The 17256-nt window shown below is 52.5% G+C and overlaps 1 protein-coding gene across 1 annotated transcript in view; it reads left to right on the top strand.

Annotated features, from left to right (window-relative positions):
* The first annotated feature begins 1349 nt into the window (after positions 1-1349).
* Positions 1350-17256, top strand: part of CD9 (CD9 molecule) — a 33088-nt gene continuing 17181 nt past the window's right edge. The window contains exon 1 of the mRNA XM_080812275.1: positions 1350-1735. Within this exon, the coding sequence (XP_080668401.1) occupies positions 1670-1735 (66 nt within the window). The 5' untranslated portion in view covers positions 1350-1669. The remainder of the gene's footprint in view (positions 1736-17256) is intronic.

Genomic DNA, 17256 nt, shown 5'->3' with positions numbered 1-17256 from the left:
GCCCCAGGCTTTGCCGGAAGATTCTCCTGTGAAACAACTTTCCCTTTGGTTCTGCAGCATCACTTCCCAGTTCACATCAGAGGCCCCTCCTTGGAGCTCCCTCAGCCTCCAAGCCTATCTCCAGGCCCCAACAGTATTCTCCCCCACTGTCTGGCCACCTGAGTCCCTCCACTCCTGCCCTGGACACGCAGCTCCTGCCCCTAAGGAGCCCGCTTACGAGTTGAACATGAAAATGTTTTTGAACAAATCAATGAAACAACTGAGAGTGATAATAAAAAGCAAAATCAGAGCTACAAAGGGTGACACCCTCTGTTTCTAGTGGGTGAAATTTGAGTTAGGCTCCTTTTTTGCTTGTTGGTATTTTCTGATGTTTCTTGCTTTTGTAAGGGAAACTTCATTTGGGGGAAAAAAAAATACAAGGGCTTTGGGACTTCAAAAGCGGAAGGAATTTCCTCATCCTTTGGTGAGAAGCAGGAGAGGAGTTTCTCCAACTGAAGAGGGTAGGGCCAGGCAGCCAGAAGGCCCACACCACATGCCACAGGCAGGGCTAGGCCACACCGGGGTGGGGAGCTGCCTAGGGTGGGGAGTGCCGGGGAGAGCAGCATTCAGCATAGACAAGAGATGAGGAACAGAATGCCAGATGGGTAATTTCAACTCAGGTCACTGAATGTGAGGAGCTACAGAAAGTTGTGGAGCAGAGAAGAAACCGGGTCAGAACTCAGCATGTAGAGGTCAAAGGGCAAGAGGAAAGGTGCTGGGGAGAAGAGGCAGGAACAGAAGCCTGGCTAGGAACTCTCTCTTCTCTCAGGGCATCTGAACCCCAAGACCAGGAAGCACGGCAGGACCCCTCGACTTCCTCAGCCATATTACTGTTCAGGAACCATATTTGAAAATTACTCCCATAACCCTCCATCCTCTCTTGCCGCCTGGACTGCCAGTTGCTAATTCCTGTTCCTCAGAGCGAGGTGCCCAGTAAAGAGTGTATTCCGTGAACGAAAGTTTGCAAGGAGCCGCCTCCAGGAGAAATAAAGCCCGGCAGCTGCCCTTCAAATGGAGCCCAGAGCAAGAAGAGCCTTCGGTCGGCGGGCAGCCGCCTGGAGTAAGGGGACTGGATCCCAACCCCAACCCCCAACGACCCGAGAAAGGTCTCCCGTAGCAGAGGGCTCAGGCAGGGAGATCAGAATCAACAAAGCGAGAACTTCAGGGCAAGGCTTCCACAGAACTCTTAGGTAAAAGCGGAGGGGAGGAGGGGAGCGAGCAGTCTGGAATGATCCCGGGGCTGTTGAGAGGAAAGGGGGAGGTCGGCGGCGGGAAGGAGGGTCAGGCCAACGAAGGTGAGCGAGAGGGCTGTGCCCGGAGGAAAGAGAGGAAAGGGCAGTGCGGGCTCCCAGACCGCTGAGCCCCAGTCCCCCCGGAAGCCGGGCGGGAGCCGGCCTCGGGGCGTGGGCGGGGCAGGTGGGGCCAGGGGCCTGGTCCGCCGGGGGCGGGGTCCACGGCACATGCGCACCGCAGCCACCAGGCTCAGTAAGGAGTGGCACTTTTTAAAAGTGCAGCCCGGAGGCCAGCCCGCAGCCGCCGAAGCCCCGGTCCCAAGTCTGCTAACCCTCGTCCCGGCCGCGCGCGCCCCCAGTTCCACACCGGTCCGGCCCAGGCCAGTCTAGCCCGCACCATGCCGGTCAAAGGAGGCACCAAGTGCATCAAATACCTGCTCTTCGGATTTAACTTCATCTTCTGGGTGAGTGAGCGCCAACCGCCGCGCGCTCCTCTCCGGAGCCACCTGTTCATCCCGGGGACCCTGTCCGCGGTCGGGGCTGCCGGTAACTGGCACTCCCCGCGCCGGGTGGACTCCGGGCGGGAGGAGACAGGGCACCGCGGCCGCCAGCTGGCTCCTCGACCGGGTCCGGAGACGAGCGGGGCGGGCACGATCGTAGGGGCTCATCCGAACCCGAGCCGGGCAGCGGAGCGCGGGGGGCCCTAGGGAGCTGGGGCGGGGAGACCGGCCCTAGCCCTCTTTTTCGCCGAGGGTTTGGGGTGGGGTTCGCGTCTGCTCCCTCCCCTCCCCCAGCCCCTCCGAATGCCGGAGGGGAAGGCGGCTGGGAGAAACGGAGCACCCTTCTTCTGGGAACTTCAGGCTCTGGCCAAGGACAACTGTGGCGGGCAGTACGGTTCGCGATCTGGGTGGGGTCTCACAAGTGGCCGGGGCCGCGAGAAGGGGGTGGGGGGAGATGCGGGCGCTCTGAGGACTTCAGTGGGGCGAGGAGAGCTCAGCCCAGAGCTGTTGACACTTTTACACTGGAAAGGGAGAGGGAGGGAGGACTGGGACCGCGTCCCTGAGTGAGAGTAGGAGACCCCCTCCACCCTCGAGGAGGTGCCTGCAGGCTTTATTCTGAGCCCGCCGTGAGAAAGTCGGAACTCCCCCGAAACTACCTGAAAGACTAGCTTGTCTTGATTTCCCCCCCCCCCCCCAACGGCGATAAGTATCTGAACTGGAGAGAACTCTGGGAGAGTTGGGGAGAGGTGGGGCAAATGCCTGTTGGCGCTTTTAGTCCTGTGTTTCCCCATTTCCGGGGGAAGATCAGGTGCCCTCCGCCTACTGCTAGCCTGGGTCCTCCAGCCTGGCCTACACCCCTGTGCCAGCCCACCCAGTGGCTGGGCGGGGCCACGGACAGTGGTTCACCTGGATAGGACACCGGGCTGGGGAGCTGCATGACACCCACTGCTAGCCGCACTCAGCCTTTCTGCACCTGGAAAGCCTGAGGCAGGCACCTTCTCTTGGGGGATTAAGGGACCACCCAGAGACGGAAAGAAGCAAGGAAAAGGGAACCTTTGTGTCCTGAGTCTGAGGCCCCCATGCCTTGCACACAGATGGATGGCATTTGCTCCTTTGCAGTTAAGGAAGGAGTTTGGAAAGGCAGTCCCTGTACCACTAGAGAGACGGCTGTAGAAACAGGCATGCCACCAGAGCCTTGTTGCAAAAAATATACTGTACCTGTTCCCCTGGAGCTGGTCACCGGGGTCCCCACGAACCTTGGGGCAAACCTCTTGAGATTTTAATCCTCTCTCCTGAGCCGATGCTAAGAGTCTGACCTGCCATACACAACACATATTCTAGTGAGGATGCCACATAGATGTACCCCTGTCCAACACTTGGCCTGTTTTAGGGAGACCACCCCACCCAGCAGTGGGCACTCTTCCTCCCTGTGTTCCCACCAGCCCCCAGCAGCCAGCCAGCTGGCTCCCAGGCTGGGCTTCCTCCTCTCACCAACCTCTGGCACCAGAAAAGAATGTGAGAAGGCTGGCTAGCCCCGCCCCACCCCACCCCTGTCCTTGGGGAGTCTTCCTCTCCCCTCCCCAGCACAATCTCCCCTGCCATCCTGTTGCTTAGTCCTCAGTTATCTCCCTCGGCTGCATCAGGGGTTTGGGCCAGGAAGGAACCACAGACTGCCATGTGCCTTCATTAAACACACACACACACACACACACACACACACACACACAAACACATACCCCCTGCCATGTGGCTCCTGCAGGAGCCTGATGAGAGGCTCCAGTGCTCCTCGATACCTGCTCAGTCTCATTGTCTCCAGCCTGTACCACCCCACCCATATTCAGAGCTGCCCCTACCTGGCCCAGGCGCTGCTGGTCAGCCACGTCGTCTGAAACAGATAGGACTGAATCTGGAAATGTTTGGGTCCACAATTAAGAATGACTTTGGTGATTATCCAGTCCAGCCCTGATATTCACAGTGAGAAAGCAGAGAACCAGAGAGGGGTGGGGTGATTGGCCCAGGATCCCGGAGACCGAATCAATACCATAAGCCCTGGGTCCCGGACTTAAGTCCCATCCTCTTCTGTCTCCATCAGGAAACCAACAGGGGGACCTGGTAATGGACTTGGGGGAGGGGGACAGCACGGGAAAGCCACATTTTTCTGAATTAACGATTGTTCGGTAGGCCTGTATTAAAGTCCCTGAAGAGATGCTAGAATAAAGGAGTATCAGGATCCACTGGGGCAGTCTGCAAAGGCCTTTTCCAGGTCCCATGAGAGAAGCCAGAGCAGGAAGCATTATCCCCGTGGTACCAGTGATCAGGAAACTAGTCTCCGGAGAGGTTAAGTGACTTATCCAGGGTCACGTGGCAGGATAGCATCAGGAGTAAGTTTAAAGCCACGTCTGGTTGGCTTAAAGTGCAGTCTGCTTTCCACCCCAACCTGCTGCCATGCCCAGCCAGACAGAAACAAGCTCTCATAGATACCTTTAAAGGGAATGGCTCAGATTGTAATGATGGCGCCGGTTACCTTTCTCTCTTGAGACCAGGAATTTTTAAACTTGGCATTTGGGATCTGGTGCGGGCCTTGGAAAACAGGAGTGTGAGGCCAGGAGCCAGCAACACCTCATGAACAAAGGATGCTGGGAGGGGTGGCCTAGCAGCGACCCAGAGAGAGAAGCAGTGGGATGATCGGGGTGGGGAGATGGTACACGGCTGCGCCGGCCTCGGCCCCTTGAAACCCCAGTGACAGCTGAGCCCACCCTCCCTGAGTAGGGCCTCTGATGCTCACAGCCAGACCAGCAACCAGTCTGTTCGTCCAACAACCCCACAACCCTAACTTCTTGACTCTCAGTTGTTTCTATATTTTCCTCTGGGGCGTCTTGCCTAACCACCTGCCACCGCCCCCCCAAAAAAAAAACAGTGGAAATCTGGACGGGGACCTGGGTATTAGTCTAGTTCTGTCTTCAGGTCACTTTGACACCCTGGGAAGTGGCTTTTGTGTTCCAGACCTCAGTTTGCTCATCTGTAAAACCAATGGGTTTTACAATTTTTTACAATTGGGTCTTTCCCTCGGAGGCCTGATTCTTGGTCTCTTTTCCGTTGACCTCACATTTCCTTCTGTTGCCCTGGGTAGGGCCCCTCTGTTTAGGGGTTCTTTGTTTTCCTGGCACTCAGCAATCCGTGGTAGTCCTGCCCACTGGTTGGCGCATGGCACATTCAGCCCTCCCCCGCCATCAGCAGACGGAGCTGGTGTCTACGTCAAGGAGTTGCCGTGGGTTAAATGAGAGAACGTATGGGCTGCCCTTGGCATAGCTTAGCGCCAGACCCAGTAAACTTCCAACCAAAGCCGCTATTACTCCAGAGTTGAGAAAGTAGATTGAGGCCATGGGGAGGGTAGGAGCCCTTCCCCAAGAAGTGTGGAAATTGAAACCAGGGATGTAGGCAGGCATCCACACTCCACACATCCCCCCCCCTCTTCCTTCCGACTTCCTGCATCACGGCCAGCCTCGTGATCCACCCCACCTCCATGATTCCTGCTCCAGGACACCCACTCCATCTCATGTGTGGCTCCACATTTGACTGTGGGGCGGCCCCAATTCTGAAAATAAACTACACGGCAGAGAAACCCTAAGACCTCAGACTTCTGGGCCTGGCAGTGTACAGACCTAGCAGTGTAGACAGGGGCAAAAGCCCCTCCCACCCCACTTGCTGCTTCCCCCAGAAGCTGTTGGCCTTCAGCATCGGGCTGAGCGAGCAGCTGGGACGCTTGCCTGAAATGGCTCCCCACCTTTGGCACACAGACAGCGGGGAGCTCTGGTAAAGCTGGCGGTGTCTGTACTGAGGCTGGCAGGTTTGGGGAGAGGTGAGAGGAGGCCAGGTGTCTGCATCTGCTAAGAAAAAGAGGACCTCTCCCCTGCCCGGAATCTTGACGGCTTGCCCCTCACTTTTCCCTGCAGTGGTTGTCAACAGCAAAGCTCTGATTTCTGATTTTGGGGGGCAGGGGGATTCCTCTACACAGACGCTACCCCTGTCCTTTCAGAGTGGCCCATGGCACTGTTCCAGACCTGACTCTTCTGTACTCAAAGGAAGAGGTTTGAGGATTTGGAACCACTTGAATAAGCAGCCCATGAAGGGCCGTCCTTGCCAGGACACCTAACCAACTCTGCTAAATGAGTCTTCTGTGGCTTCAAACGTCACAAGTCAGCGTTCTCACACCCTTTTGTATTAGATGTGGAATCTTCCTGTTAGACTCAGTGCTGGGTGTCCCATGTTTGATTTGCGTGCTTGTTTTCCGGTTCGATTCAATTTTATGAGGAGGTGTGGCTTTGGGTCACACAGTTTGCAACTTAATAATATACCTCAAACTGGCAAAAGCGCCTTTTCTTCTGAAGAACCTAAGCCTTGACAGTTCTTTGCTGGGTGTGCCTGGCTGTAGGTAAGGGTTATGGACCTGAGGTCATGGGTCATCATGGCTTCTGTGGCCTATTGTCTCCTTGGTAGACAAATATTCTTGGCAGACCTGTGTCCAGCTGGGGAGAAGAGAGTGAAGTTTGAGGGGGTGCAAGTTTCTGTTCAGCTTCCCCCACTCCCCGATCCGGGGGAGGGGAGTGGGGGAGTCAGTGGGATTGCCTCTGGGCCCGCCACAGTTCTTTTCAACCAAAGCCCTGCAGAAACCTCTTTCCATCTCTTCCAAACGAAAAAGCAGTGACTTACTTATTCTGGGGTTTTGAAACTCTGGGCAAGAGCCCGATGTTCTCAACTACTCGGAAATGTCCTTTGCAACTGAGGGAATTCAGGAGACCAGAAGGGCTAATCTTAACAATACACTTTTTTTTAAATTTATGTTTTGAAGTCTGACTGCAGCTCACTTGCCTGTTTCATTCTGTGGAAAAAGTAATGCTGGTCCAGGGACATTTTCATTTTCCATCAAGTGATGGCATGCAGCTGTGGAAAGCAGCATCCTATCTCCAGATGAGATAATTTTATAATAATTACATCCATCCGGTAATTCCAACTCCTGTCCGCCCCCCCATCCCAACCACCACCGCCACCCCCAAAAAGTCCTTCATTCTGAATCGTTTTTAAGTACTGTGTGCCATTGTCCTAGGCTCATGGACCTTAACCTTTTTAGGGAATTCCACAAAATCAGAGACCCACCTCCAGAAAAATGCTTTTGCATTTTTTTTTTTTTTTTTTTTTTTTTACTTTTTCTTTCCTGGAGGCCAATGAATGCCTCATACTGGTTTTTCTCCTGTCTTGGTTTCCAAGCAACCTCTTCTCTGTTCTGAATCCCATGCTTCAGCCATGAGCCGGAGGTTGCCTTGCCACCACCCAGGGACTGTGTGGGGGAATCCGGGGTGACTTGAGAAAGCGTGAGTTCCCCAAAGATCAAGAGCAGCCTGGACTGGAGAGCCAGCCTCCCCACCCATACTTGCTCTGACTCTCAGCTTAATCATTGCCCAAGGAGTGGCTTTGACTCTCGATTAATTTAATGAGTGTTCTGTATTTCTGATCCACAGGAAGAATCCGACTTTATGAGCTTCTCGCCAAGTTTTGCTTCTTGGGTTAGTTTTTCCCTTGGTTCAGGTGATTTGTATTTGTTTAGGAAGAACTGAGTTCTCTGTTTCCCTCCACCTCCTTCCCGTCAAATGGAGACTGATACAGCCAGCCTTCCCCGGCCTTGCCCTTGAAGGCTTTGGAAAGGAAGGAGTGCGGGGGTGGGGTGGGGGGTGTTCGGAGATTTGGACTCCTGGGGAGATGATATTCAGTTTGGTTGAATATCAGAGGAGGGTGAACCCCTCTGACTGAGAGGGGCCTAGATTCATTTGATTCTGGCAAAGATCCCTGGGTAGAGAGGTGTGGGGACTATGGACTTGGAGAAAAAAAATCAGAAATCTGGATTTTAAAGGTCCTTCTTGTTCAGTCCTCTTGCCAGCCACTGTACAGGGATGCTGAAACAGTGACTCTTGCTGGCTCTTGCTGAAGGAAAGTCACCCTTCAAAGCTTAATCCTGTTACTGTTGTGTTCAATGTACATTCCGGGTTCCAGTGAACACCTCTCAGGCCAGGCAGGCCAATGGCCCGTGACTTCTACTAAGCCCTCGCCTCCAAATTGCTCAGGACTCAGCCCCTTGCTTCTTTTAAAAAAAAAAAAATTTTTTTTTTTAAGATTTTATTTATTTGCCAGAGAGAGAGAAAGAGAGAGAGTACACACAAGCAGGCAGAGAGGCAGGCAGAGGCAGCGAGAGAAGCAGGCTCCCCGCCGAGCAAGGAACCCGATGCGGAACTCGATCCCAGGACCCCGGGACCATGACCTGAGCCGAAGGCAGTGGCCCAACCAGCTGAGCCACCCAGGCGTCCCAGCCCCTTGCTTGTGTTCCCAGTATAAGCTGCTTTTCAGTGTCCAAGTATAAAAACAGCACAACACATGGATCATAGCAGAAGACCCTTGACTGGGACTTTAAAAATATGATAAAGTAAATCAGACAGTTTTACTGAATTCAAAACAGGTTTCTATAGCGTTCTAGTTTTATCTTTAAGCCTACATTGATTGAAGCAATAGCATGATAAATGAAAACCTGATGTATTAAAACTTTATACAGAAAGATCAGCAAAGGGACGGACACCTAGTTGGCTCAGTCGGGAGCCTTCAGCTCCCAGGGTCATGGGATTGAGTCCCATACCTGGCTCCTTGCTCACTGGGGAGCCTGCTTCTCCCTCTGCCTGCTGATCCCTCTGCTTGTACTCCCTCCCCCACCCCATGACAAATAAATAAATAAAATCTTAAAAAAAAAAAAAGATCAGCAAAATCATACTTATGAGTTCTTGCTTTTCAAGTCAGTAGAAGTTTGGTGTTTTTAAAAGATAGTTTGCTATAGACTAGAATGTTTGTGTTCCCCCAAAATTCATATGTTTAATCCTAAAACCCAGTGTAATGGTATTTGGAGGTGGGCTTTTAGGGGTGATGAGGTCGTGCGATTGGAGCTCTCATGAATGGGGTGAGTGCCCTTATAAAAGAAGAGGCCCCAGAGCGTGCCCCCTCCCATCCACCATCTGAGATTATAGCAAGAAGACAGCCCTCTGTGAACCAGGAAACAGTTCCCCACCAGACACCAAGTCTTTGGGGTCTTGATCTCGGACTTCCCAGCCTCCAGGACAGTAAGAAACAATTTTTGTTGTTAAACTGCCTGACCGATGGTCATTGGTTATAGCCGCCCAAACGGACTAAGACAGAATTATTCACAGGTTCAAATCAACATCCCTTCTTCCCGTCTAGGTGAGCAGTTGCAGTGTGCCATTTTTCATGCCCAGCTCACATCAGTGCCCCCCTCTAGTGGGCAGCAGGCCCCCTCACCCCCACAATAGCCCCTCTGCTCCAGTCCGTAGAGACAAGAAACTTGTCTCTTGTCCCTTCCCCCTAAGACTGTCTCTCCTGCTCCCCACGATGCGGTGTGAAGTCCCGTGATACGGGAATTAAATACGCTGTGGATTTAAATACGTTACTGTTACGCTTGGGCTTTCTAAAGTTTTCTTTCTGCCAGCCTGAGAACCTCTTTCCTTTCTCCCATTCCCACCATATTCTAGTAGCTCTGACTCCCTAAGACAGATAACCCTTAAGAGACCCAGAAAGCTTATTTCAAGTAGAAATTAGCTTCTCGCCCAGTGCTGGGGAGAGCCCGTGAGGATGAGAAGCTGGCATTATCCTCCTCCTGGGGCCGGTGCCTCCCAGGACCCCAAAGCCAGGGCCGTAACACAGACCTGTGGTCATGCCCGCTCGTGCCCTTTGGTGGCAGGATGGTGCTGTGGGGGAAGGGCAGAGGTTCTGGGCCTCCCCTTGGGGCCATTCCTATAGGGGATGCGAGGACCGTGGCCAGTGGGCAGCCGTAACCGTGTCTGCACTGCAAGACTTGCCACAGTAGCAAAGCTGGGATAAGAAGAGGACACACCAGGTGACTCTGGGGAATCTGTTTCCCAGAGCAGTGCTGTGTCCACACCAACTTTCTGGCCAGTACAACAAGGGCATAGATGAAGTTCTCGGGCCACAGACCAGCAGGACGAAGCGCATTCTCTCTCTCTCTCTCTCTGAACTCTGTTCTTCGGGTAGCCGGCTTCAGAGAAAGACCAGGGTCAGGTGATGCCTCCAGGCCAGGTGGCTGAGGCAGGTGCCTTCCTGTCCTGAGAAGGTAGGACCTTCTGCTAGTTCAAGTAGGCTCCCCTGAGACCCGTTAAGGATATAAGGTGCACTTTTGAAATGCAATCAGCTATGGCTGGGAGGGAGACAGGACAAAAGTGAAAAATTCTGGCTCTGAAATTAAAGACACTGATCAAGAAGACAGTTCTGCAGAACAATTGAGAATCTGGGCTTTGCAGTCAGACTCTCCGGGGTTCAAGTTCTTGCTCAGCCGCTTATTTGCTATGGTATCTCTGACGAGCTGCTTCTGTGCCCAGGTTTTCTCAGCTAAAAAATGAAAGTAAACGTTACCTACTTGGTGGGTCTGTTGTGAAAATTAAAGAGTACAGGTGAAGAGCTGCAGGCAGGGTGTGGGGAGAGCAAGAGTTACAGGCCAGCTGGCCAGGAGCATACCGTTAACCCTTGAACATTACGGGGTTTAGGGACACCAACACCGTGCAGTCAGAAATCTCTTTCGAACATTTGCCTTCCCGAAACTTTACTACTAATAGCCTACTGTTGATCAGAAGCCTTACGGATAACAGTAAGATACTGTTAGCACATACTCTGTGTATGTATTATATGCTGCATTCTTAAAATAATCAAGAGAAATGAAAATAGTATTAAGAAAATCATAAGGAGGGGCTCCTGGGTGGCTCAGTGGGTTAAAGCCTCTGCCTTCAGCTCAGGTCATGATCTCAGGGTCCTGGGATCGAGCCCCACATCGGGCTCCCTGCTTGGCGGGCAGCCTGCTTCTCCCTCTACCACTCCCCCTGCTTGTGCTTCTGCTCTCTCTCTCTCTCTCTCTCTCTCTCTCGCTCTGTGTCAAATAAACAAATAAAATCTTTTAAAAAAAATAAAAATAAATTCATAAGGAAGAGAAAACACATTTACAGAACTATAGTGTGTTTATCTGCAAAATTTGCATATAAACTGAATCCCGTGTGTGCAAATGGCAGCTATAATTAAGAGACCCAAAATGAAGGCAGAGATCATGGCAAAGGGATGGGATGGATGATAGGTTGGACACAGCAGTTGGAGACCTTCGGCCCCATTCCTCCCCTGGCTTTGGGATCAGAATGCCCCATGATGGGGAAGGAGGGCCATTTCACTGAGCAGAGCTGGGTGTGCCTGTTGCCAACACTGCCAATCCACACACCACATGGCATGGCTTCAAAGGCTAAACAAAGGGGCATCTCCCACCACTCAGGGCCATGCAGGCAAGTGGTAACCGGTCCCACAGATGGAATGAGAGCTAGCTGGTCCACATGGCTAAAGTATATAAACAAGAGTGAGTGTGTGTGTGTGTGTGTGTGTGTGTGTGTGTGTGTGTGTGGTCGCCAGGCATCTTAGTGAGGCATACACAATGGAAAACAAATGTGTGGTATTCTGGAATTTAAAGCAAAACATCCCCAAAACAATCCCCCACATCAGATGATTTTGGTTAAGATCAGAATGCCTGCTTTCAGCGGGAACCAGATTTATGGGCTGGCTGATGTGTGCTCCATGTCTGGCAAGCAGGCAGTGGAAACTTGCAGTGAGGTTTCTTGTTTAGAAAGAGGTTATCTTGGGCAGAGGCCCTCCCTCTGGATCCTTCATCCCCCAAACTGCTTAATATTAATATACCATATTAGCTAAAACTTTCTTTCTCTTTTGGGAAGAATAGAGCTCTGGTTTTTAAATGATGCTGACTTTGTCCTTGGAAGGGAGGATTTCTCAGCTCTTGAACTTGTTCAGACCAGGTTGCTGCCTAATTACCATCAAGGTGTGCTTAAAAAAAAAAAAAAAAAAAAGCTTACAAGGCCCTTCATCCCCTGCCACACCCCGGAGAGAGGACCTTGCTAACTCCCTTCCACCAGGGCTGCTTCAGGCAGTCAAGTAACTGACCTCTTCGTGGCCCGTGCTCTGCGTATGACAGAGGGAGAGAGCTGATGGCTAAGTTGTTCCATACCTGCTTTGTGACCTTGGGCAAGTTACTTTACCTCTCTGAGCCCATTTCCTCATCTCCAACTGGGATGATCCTAACTATTTCAAAGGGTATAAGGCAGCCCTTCCAGCCCTCTTAGATTCAGAAGGGGTAGAAATCTAGCTCCCTCATATTCCTCTTATCCCTGGGAAATCCCACTGTTGTTCCTACAGGGCGTGTTCCCCTCTTAGCTGTGCACCAGTCTGAGGCAAGCTGGAGTACACCATGGCCCCAAAGAGCCATGCTTAGCAAACGGAGGGTACCCGTATGGTATAGCTGTTGAGCCCCTCTGCCCAGGAACCCCCCCACCCCAAAGTGCACAGAATCCCCGGGACGTGAGCCTCTGCAAGGTCAGCAGGCAGGCTAAGCAGGTGCTTAGGATATCAGCAATGCAGGTAAGCCCAGGGAATCGTGGGGAAACTAAGTACTTTTTTGAACTTCTTTATATTTTATATTTCTGATTTTTAAAAAAAAATACTGAATTATATAGGTGGTGGGATGGGTGGTGCCATTTTCTCAGTATTTAGGGCAGTAAATGGTCACAAGAGGCAGAAGTGTACCTCCGCAGGAGTCTGGCTTCTCAGGGATGGTTGGGTTTGCGTTCACCTCCCGACATGCCATCAAGGAGCAGCCCCCTTTAGCGGGGCCCTTTATGACCCAGGGTGGTGGTGGTTGGGGGTGGGAGGAGTTGACTTGTCAGAAATGCAGATTCCTAGGGGAGGCAGCAAATCAGTGACTCTCCTTACGCCTCACTTTTATTATTTGAGTCCTGAAGGACATACTGCCAGGGTCTTACGGTTGTTGGACATGATGTGTATTTAATGTGAAGCGTGTGGCAGTGCCTGGCTCAGAGCAAGAGTTCAGGGGTTGCTTCGGGCCCCTCTGGCTGTAGTTACTGTTACCACAGCCTCTCAGAACGTTCCAGAGATTGAAGTTGTCTGAAACACACTCCTCTGTGTCTTCTCGCTTCGGTTCTGTAACGCCACCTCACACAGGGTTGTTCCGGGCTGAAACTTTACCACAAAGCTCCATCCTTTTCAGAAGGTGAATTCGAGAACCCCTCCTTCCACCTGTCCACAAAATGCCCATTTCACTTTTCCCCAGCGTGGGAAAGGTGAGTGAGGCGAGGGCCCAGTTTTGGCCTCAGCTGGCCATGGCCCCAGCATCAGGACCATTTGGCCAAGCCCCCCTCCCCCTTGTGGGGTCTGAGTTTAACAACAGCCAAAGGAAGAAGAAATCTGCTCTGCCTCCAGACCAGGAAGGGTGGCCTTAGCACCTCTCCTGTTCACTTCTCATGTTTCCCAAAAGGAGGTCAATTCCTCTTATCTAGAACTTTCTTTATACCTTGAAGCCAGGTGTCAGAGCAGGGCAGGGCCAAAGACACCACAGCTTCTATGCGGACACCACAGGGAGGAGAAGGAAGGTAGAGCTGGCCCCAGAGGGTGCCTTTTCTTCACCCGGTGATGGTGGGCTTGCCCCCGCCACCTCTCCCAGCCTCAACAGCGGGGGAGGGAAGAAGAGCAAGAACAAACCCCAAGAAGTTAGTGGTCAGGGCTCCGTCCCTCTTGGCCTTCCCTTAGGCAGGGCCTGGTGCCCTGAATCTAAATGACCTCGCCGCAGCAGGTGAGGTAGGGTTCAGTCAGGGCAGAGCATTTAGCCAAATTCAGCATGTCCAGAGGACCGTCTTGTCCCCCAAGAAAAGTCCCTAGGGGTCCCCAGTCTTCCCGTTCCCGGCTGGGCAGGGAGGGAGCCCAGTTGAGGAGGACGGGAGCTTTGAGTCATCTGCCTGGTTCAGGTTCAGTGTGAACACAGCCTCTGGCTGGCTGTGTCTCTTGGAGCGAGTTTTACTTAACCTCTTGGAACCTGTTTCACCTCGAAAATAAAGGTGACAAGGATTAAATGAGATGGTGTACGTCCGTCACTGCCTGTAATGTGGGACACGCATGGGTACTCAGAATAACTAATTGCTCCAATTATATGATTTTCCTTTGTTTAGCCTCTGAAGGAGTTGCTCATGACAGAAGTCAACTCAACACTAACCTACGACATCATTACCCATCAGCCTCTGCTTCAAAAAAAAAAAATGTTCCCCCCCCTAGAATTTAGGGTTGGCTGAGGAAAAGAATCCACTCAGCTGTAATGGCAGCCTAGCCTGGGGAGAACACGGGTTGCAGAAATCAGGAGGAAGTTTTCTTAGCATGAGTGCCCCGCTACAGAGGCTGTGGGAAGCATTTTGGCTTCTTGGGGAAGAGTTCACAGGGCTGAGGCTGTGGGATGAATACTGCATTTGGAAGCCAAATGCAGGTTCTAACTTGACCTGTTTACTAGGACTGCCCAGGCTCAGTGGGTTCAAGATGGAGTTGTCCGGCCATTATCTGTTTCATACCTCTTGCTTCCTTCCTGCTTACCCGTCCTGTATCCTCCCTGTTCGCCGTCACTGTGCAGCAGTTCAGGGTGGTCCTGAGGCCCCGTCCCGTGGTGGGACAGCTGAGTCCACACTCTGGATTGCAGTGTAAACGGGAATGCCAAAATTCTGCCCCATGTTGGGTGGAGCCCAGTGAGAGCTCATTCCCCCCACCCCACCCCACCCCCTCCGTGGCTTCCTGCCTTTCAGCACTGGCGTCTAGGAAGCTCGTCTCTGGGCTCGGAACACCCAGAGAAAGCTTCTCCATGTGGTCCCGATTGGTCTTTACATAAAGGCCTAGAGCATTGGTTCTCAGACTCAAGGGTGCATCAGAATCATCTGGGGGGATTGCTGGGCCCCACCCCACTCACCTCCAATTCAATAAGTATAGGATGGGGACAGTGAATTTTCGTTTCTAGTACATTCCCCAGGTGATACTGCTGCTGCTGGTCTGGGGTCCACACATTTCTCGGTGGCCCATCTTCTGCCCTCAGTGTCTTGGTAAAAGCCCCAGGGCAGAAGTGATGCAGAGGGCCAAGATGACCCCAGAGATGACCAGATTCCCAGAGAGACTTACTCTCCAGGACTGTCACCTCCGGCGTTTTTTCAGCTCCTCTTTAACAAAACTAAAGTTAATAACAAGCCCTTGTTGATACCTTCAAATTCTGCTCAGAAGTAACTAATGCATGTAAGTTACTTGTGATCCTTAGCAAGGCAGGTCATGGCAGTTTTTTCCTGCTCAGTAGAGCGGAATTGGGTTTTTGGTGGTGTTTCCCTGTGCCGTGGGACTGGTTCCGGGAGGACTCCAGCCTCCGCTCCCGCCGGGTGCCTGTGCCCTTCCAAAGGTGACAGCTTCAGCCTTCATCTGGAGGTGGCAGAGGAGGGTTCCAGCAGAGGATCTGAAGAGGCGGTAGGGCCTGGGCTCCTGTTTGTGCTTGTCGCCAGTGCCCGGCCCGGCCTCCTGACGGGTGAATCAGCCCATCCAAAGCTTGGCAGTCAGCGGTGAGCCAGGGTTGCCATGGAGATGGGTGAGGCCCGAGCCCACAGGTCTGGGTGGCCTGACTTGTTTGTAAATGTTGAAGCCTGTGCGAACATAGAGGCTCTTATCTCCACTTCTGAAGCCTTCTTGAAGTGTGACTGGTATTTTGGGGCCCAGAAAAGGCCGATAAGGGAAACTCACATCCTTGGTATTCAGTCTGTTACTGATTTCCCAGGTACCATGGGCAACTCTGCCTACAGGTCTCCTAGGCTTGGTACCTTTTAAAAAAATAATAATAGTAACAACCAGGGCTGCTACATAGCCTTCTGAAGAAGGGAAGTAAAGAGGTAAAATCTCTTCCCTCTCTGCTCCATGAATACCTCCTTCCCACGGAGGTCATTTGGATTACCATTCCTGTCTCATCCTCGCAGAGCTCCTGGGAGGCATGTATGGGTGTGAGGAAGGTAAATTTATCCATTGTCCTTCCACCACAGGGTGCTCGCGCAGACCCACAGAATCCAGAACCCCGGTGACTTAAATTGCCCTGCTCCCTCCTGCCCTGCCGCCTCCTAAGACCGTAGGGACACAACCAACAGCCACCGAGTGCCGTGAATCGCCTCCCTATTGTCTTGTGTCTTTCTCGAGGTCTATTATTCTTATTACTGGCATTATTTTCCCTACAGAATCCAGCTGGCTGTGCCACATCGTGGCTTCCAGGCTGTTGTCTGTGCCTCACCTCTCTGAATCCCCCGCTTCAAGCTAGGTTAAAGCCAAGACAGGGATCATGCCATCTTTTTTCACTAATGAGAACTCTGAGGTGTGGAGAAGCCAAGGAAAATGCTAGTGTCAGACAGCACTTCAGGGGGAGAGGAGCATGAGACCCAGAGTCCACGGCCGGCCACGAGTCCACGGCCGGCCACGAACCCAGGGCTTCTCAGCAGAGGTGTGCCAGAGACTCCCCTGGCGGGTGCGGGACTCCACAGACAAATACAGAATTCCCACAGGGGACTCTGACACCCAGAGCATGTAGATCAGGCCCTGGGTGGCCCTGATGGCAGAGCGGGGCCACCTTGCTTTGTGGGCCACCTTGACTCCTTGCTTTGTCGTTCTTTCTGGGAGGCCACCTGCCCCTCACCAAACAGTGTTGCCTCATCTCCTTGACCACAGGTTCACCAAGGGAACAAAATGGCCATAGCTTTTCCAGAAGGACAGTGGGAAGCAGGATAGCAAGCACCCCTTTTTCCCCTATCCCAGCCCCTCCTTGCGGCCTGCCTCCAACCCCACCAGAGTGCTGACGTGACTACCTGAAGTCTGAGGCTAGCCTCAGAGAAACCGCGTGTGGAGAATGAGCCACTCTCCCCCTCTGGGCTTTCTAAGGCAGCTGGATAGAGATAGCATAATGAATATTTTGTCCTTAAAAAAAAAAAAAAGGTATGACCCTCAGGTCGCATTGCAGGAGAAAAGAGGGGACCTGGAGGAGAGGGGGGGCCTAGCCAAGACCACCCAGTTTGTTTGCCATGAGAAGATTTTTCTTGGGAGTGGGATTTGTCCAAGGCAGATAAGGCTCTTTCCACCTGAGGGAGTGGGCTGCGGCACCACGCTTGTGCAAACACACACACACACACACACACACACACACACACACACACACACACACACTGCTCTTTTCCCTCTTGTCACATCCTTCTGCAGGCTTTCTTCAAGTGTTTCCGTCCGGGGGGCTGCCTGTCTGTAAATACCTCCTCAGGTTGGAACTAGAACGAGTTTTACAAACTTGGCATGGGGTCCAAAGCAACCAGGTGCCCCTAAGTGGCATCACACTCTGATTTGTTTTCAATCTGCCTTCAGAAATTAGAGACATTTCCTCTAACTCCAGGTGTGTTTTAGCATAAGGTTTCTGGGCCTGGCCCTCCCGCCAGGTTTGTGGGGTGACTCCCTGAAGTACTCCTCTTCACGTGGGTGCCTTGAGC

Source organism: Martes martes, assembly GCF_963455335.1.
Source record: "Martes martes genome assembly, chromosome: 8".
In the NCBI taxonomy this organism is placed as follows: domain Eukaryota; kingdom Metazoa; phylum Chordata; class Mammalia; order Carnivora; family Mustelidae; genus Martes; species Martes martes.
Note: the sequence above shows the minus strand (reverse complement) of the source record. Positions and strands in the feature narration are given on the sequence as shown.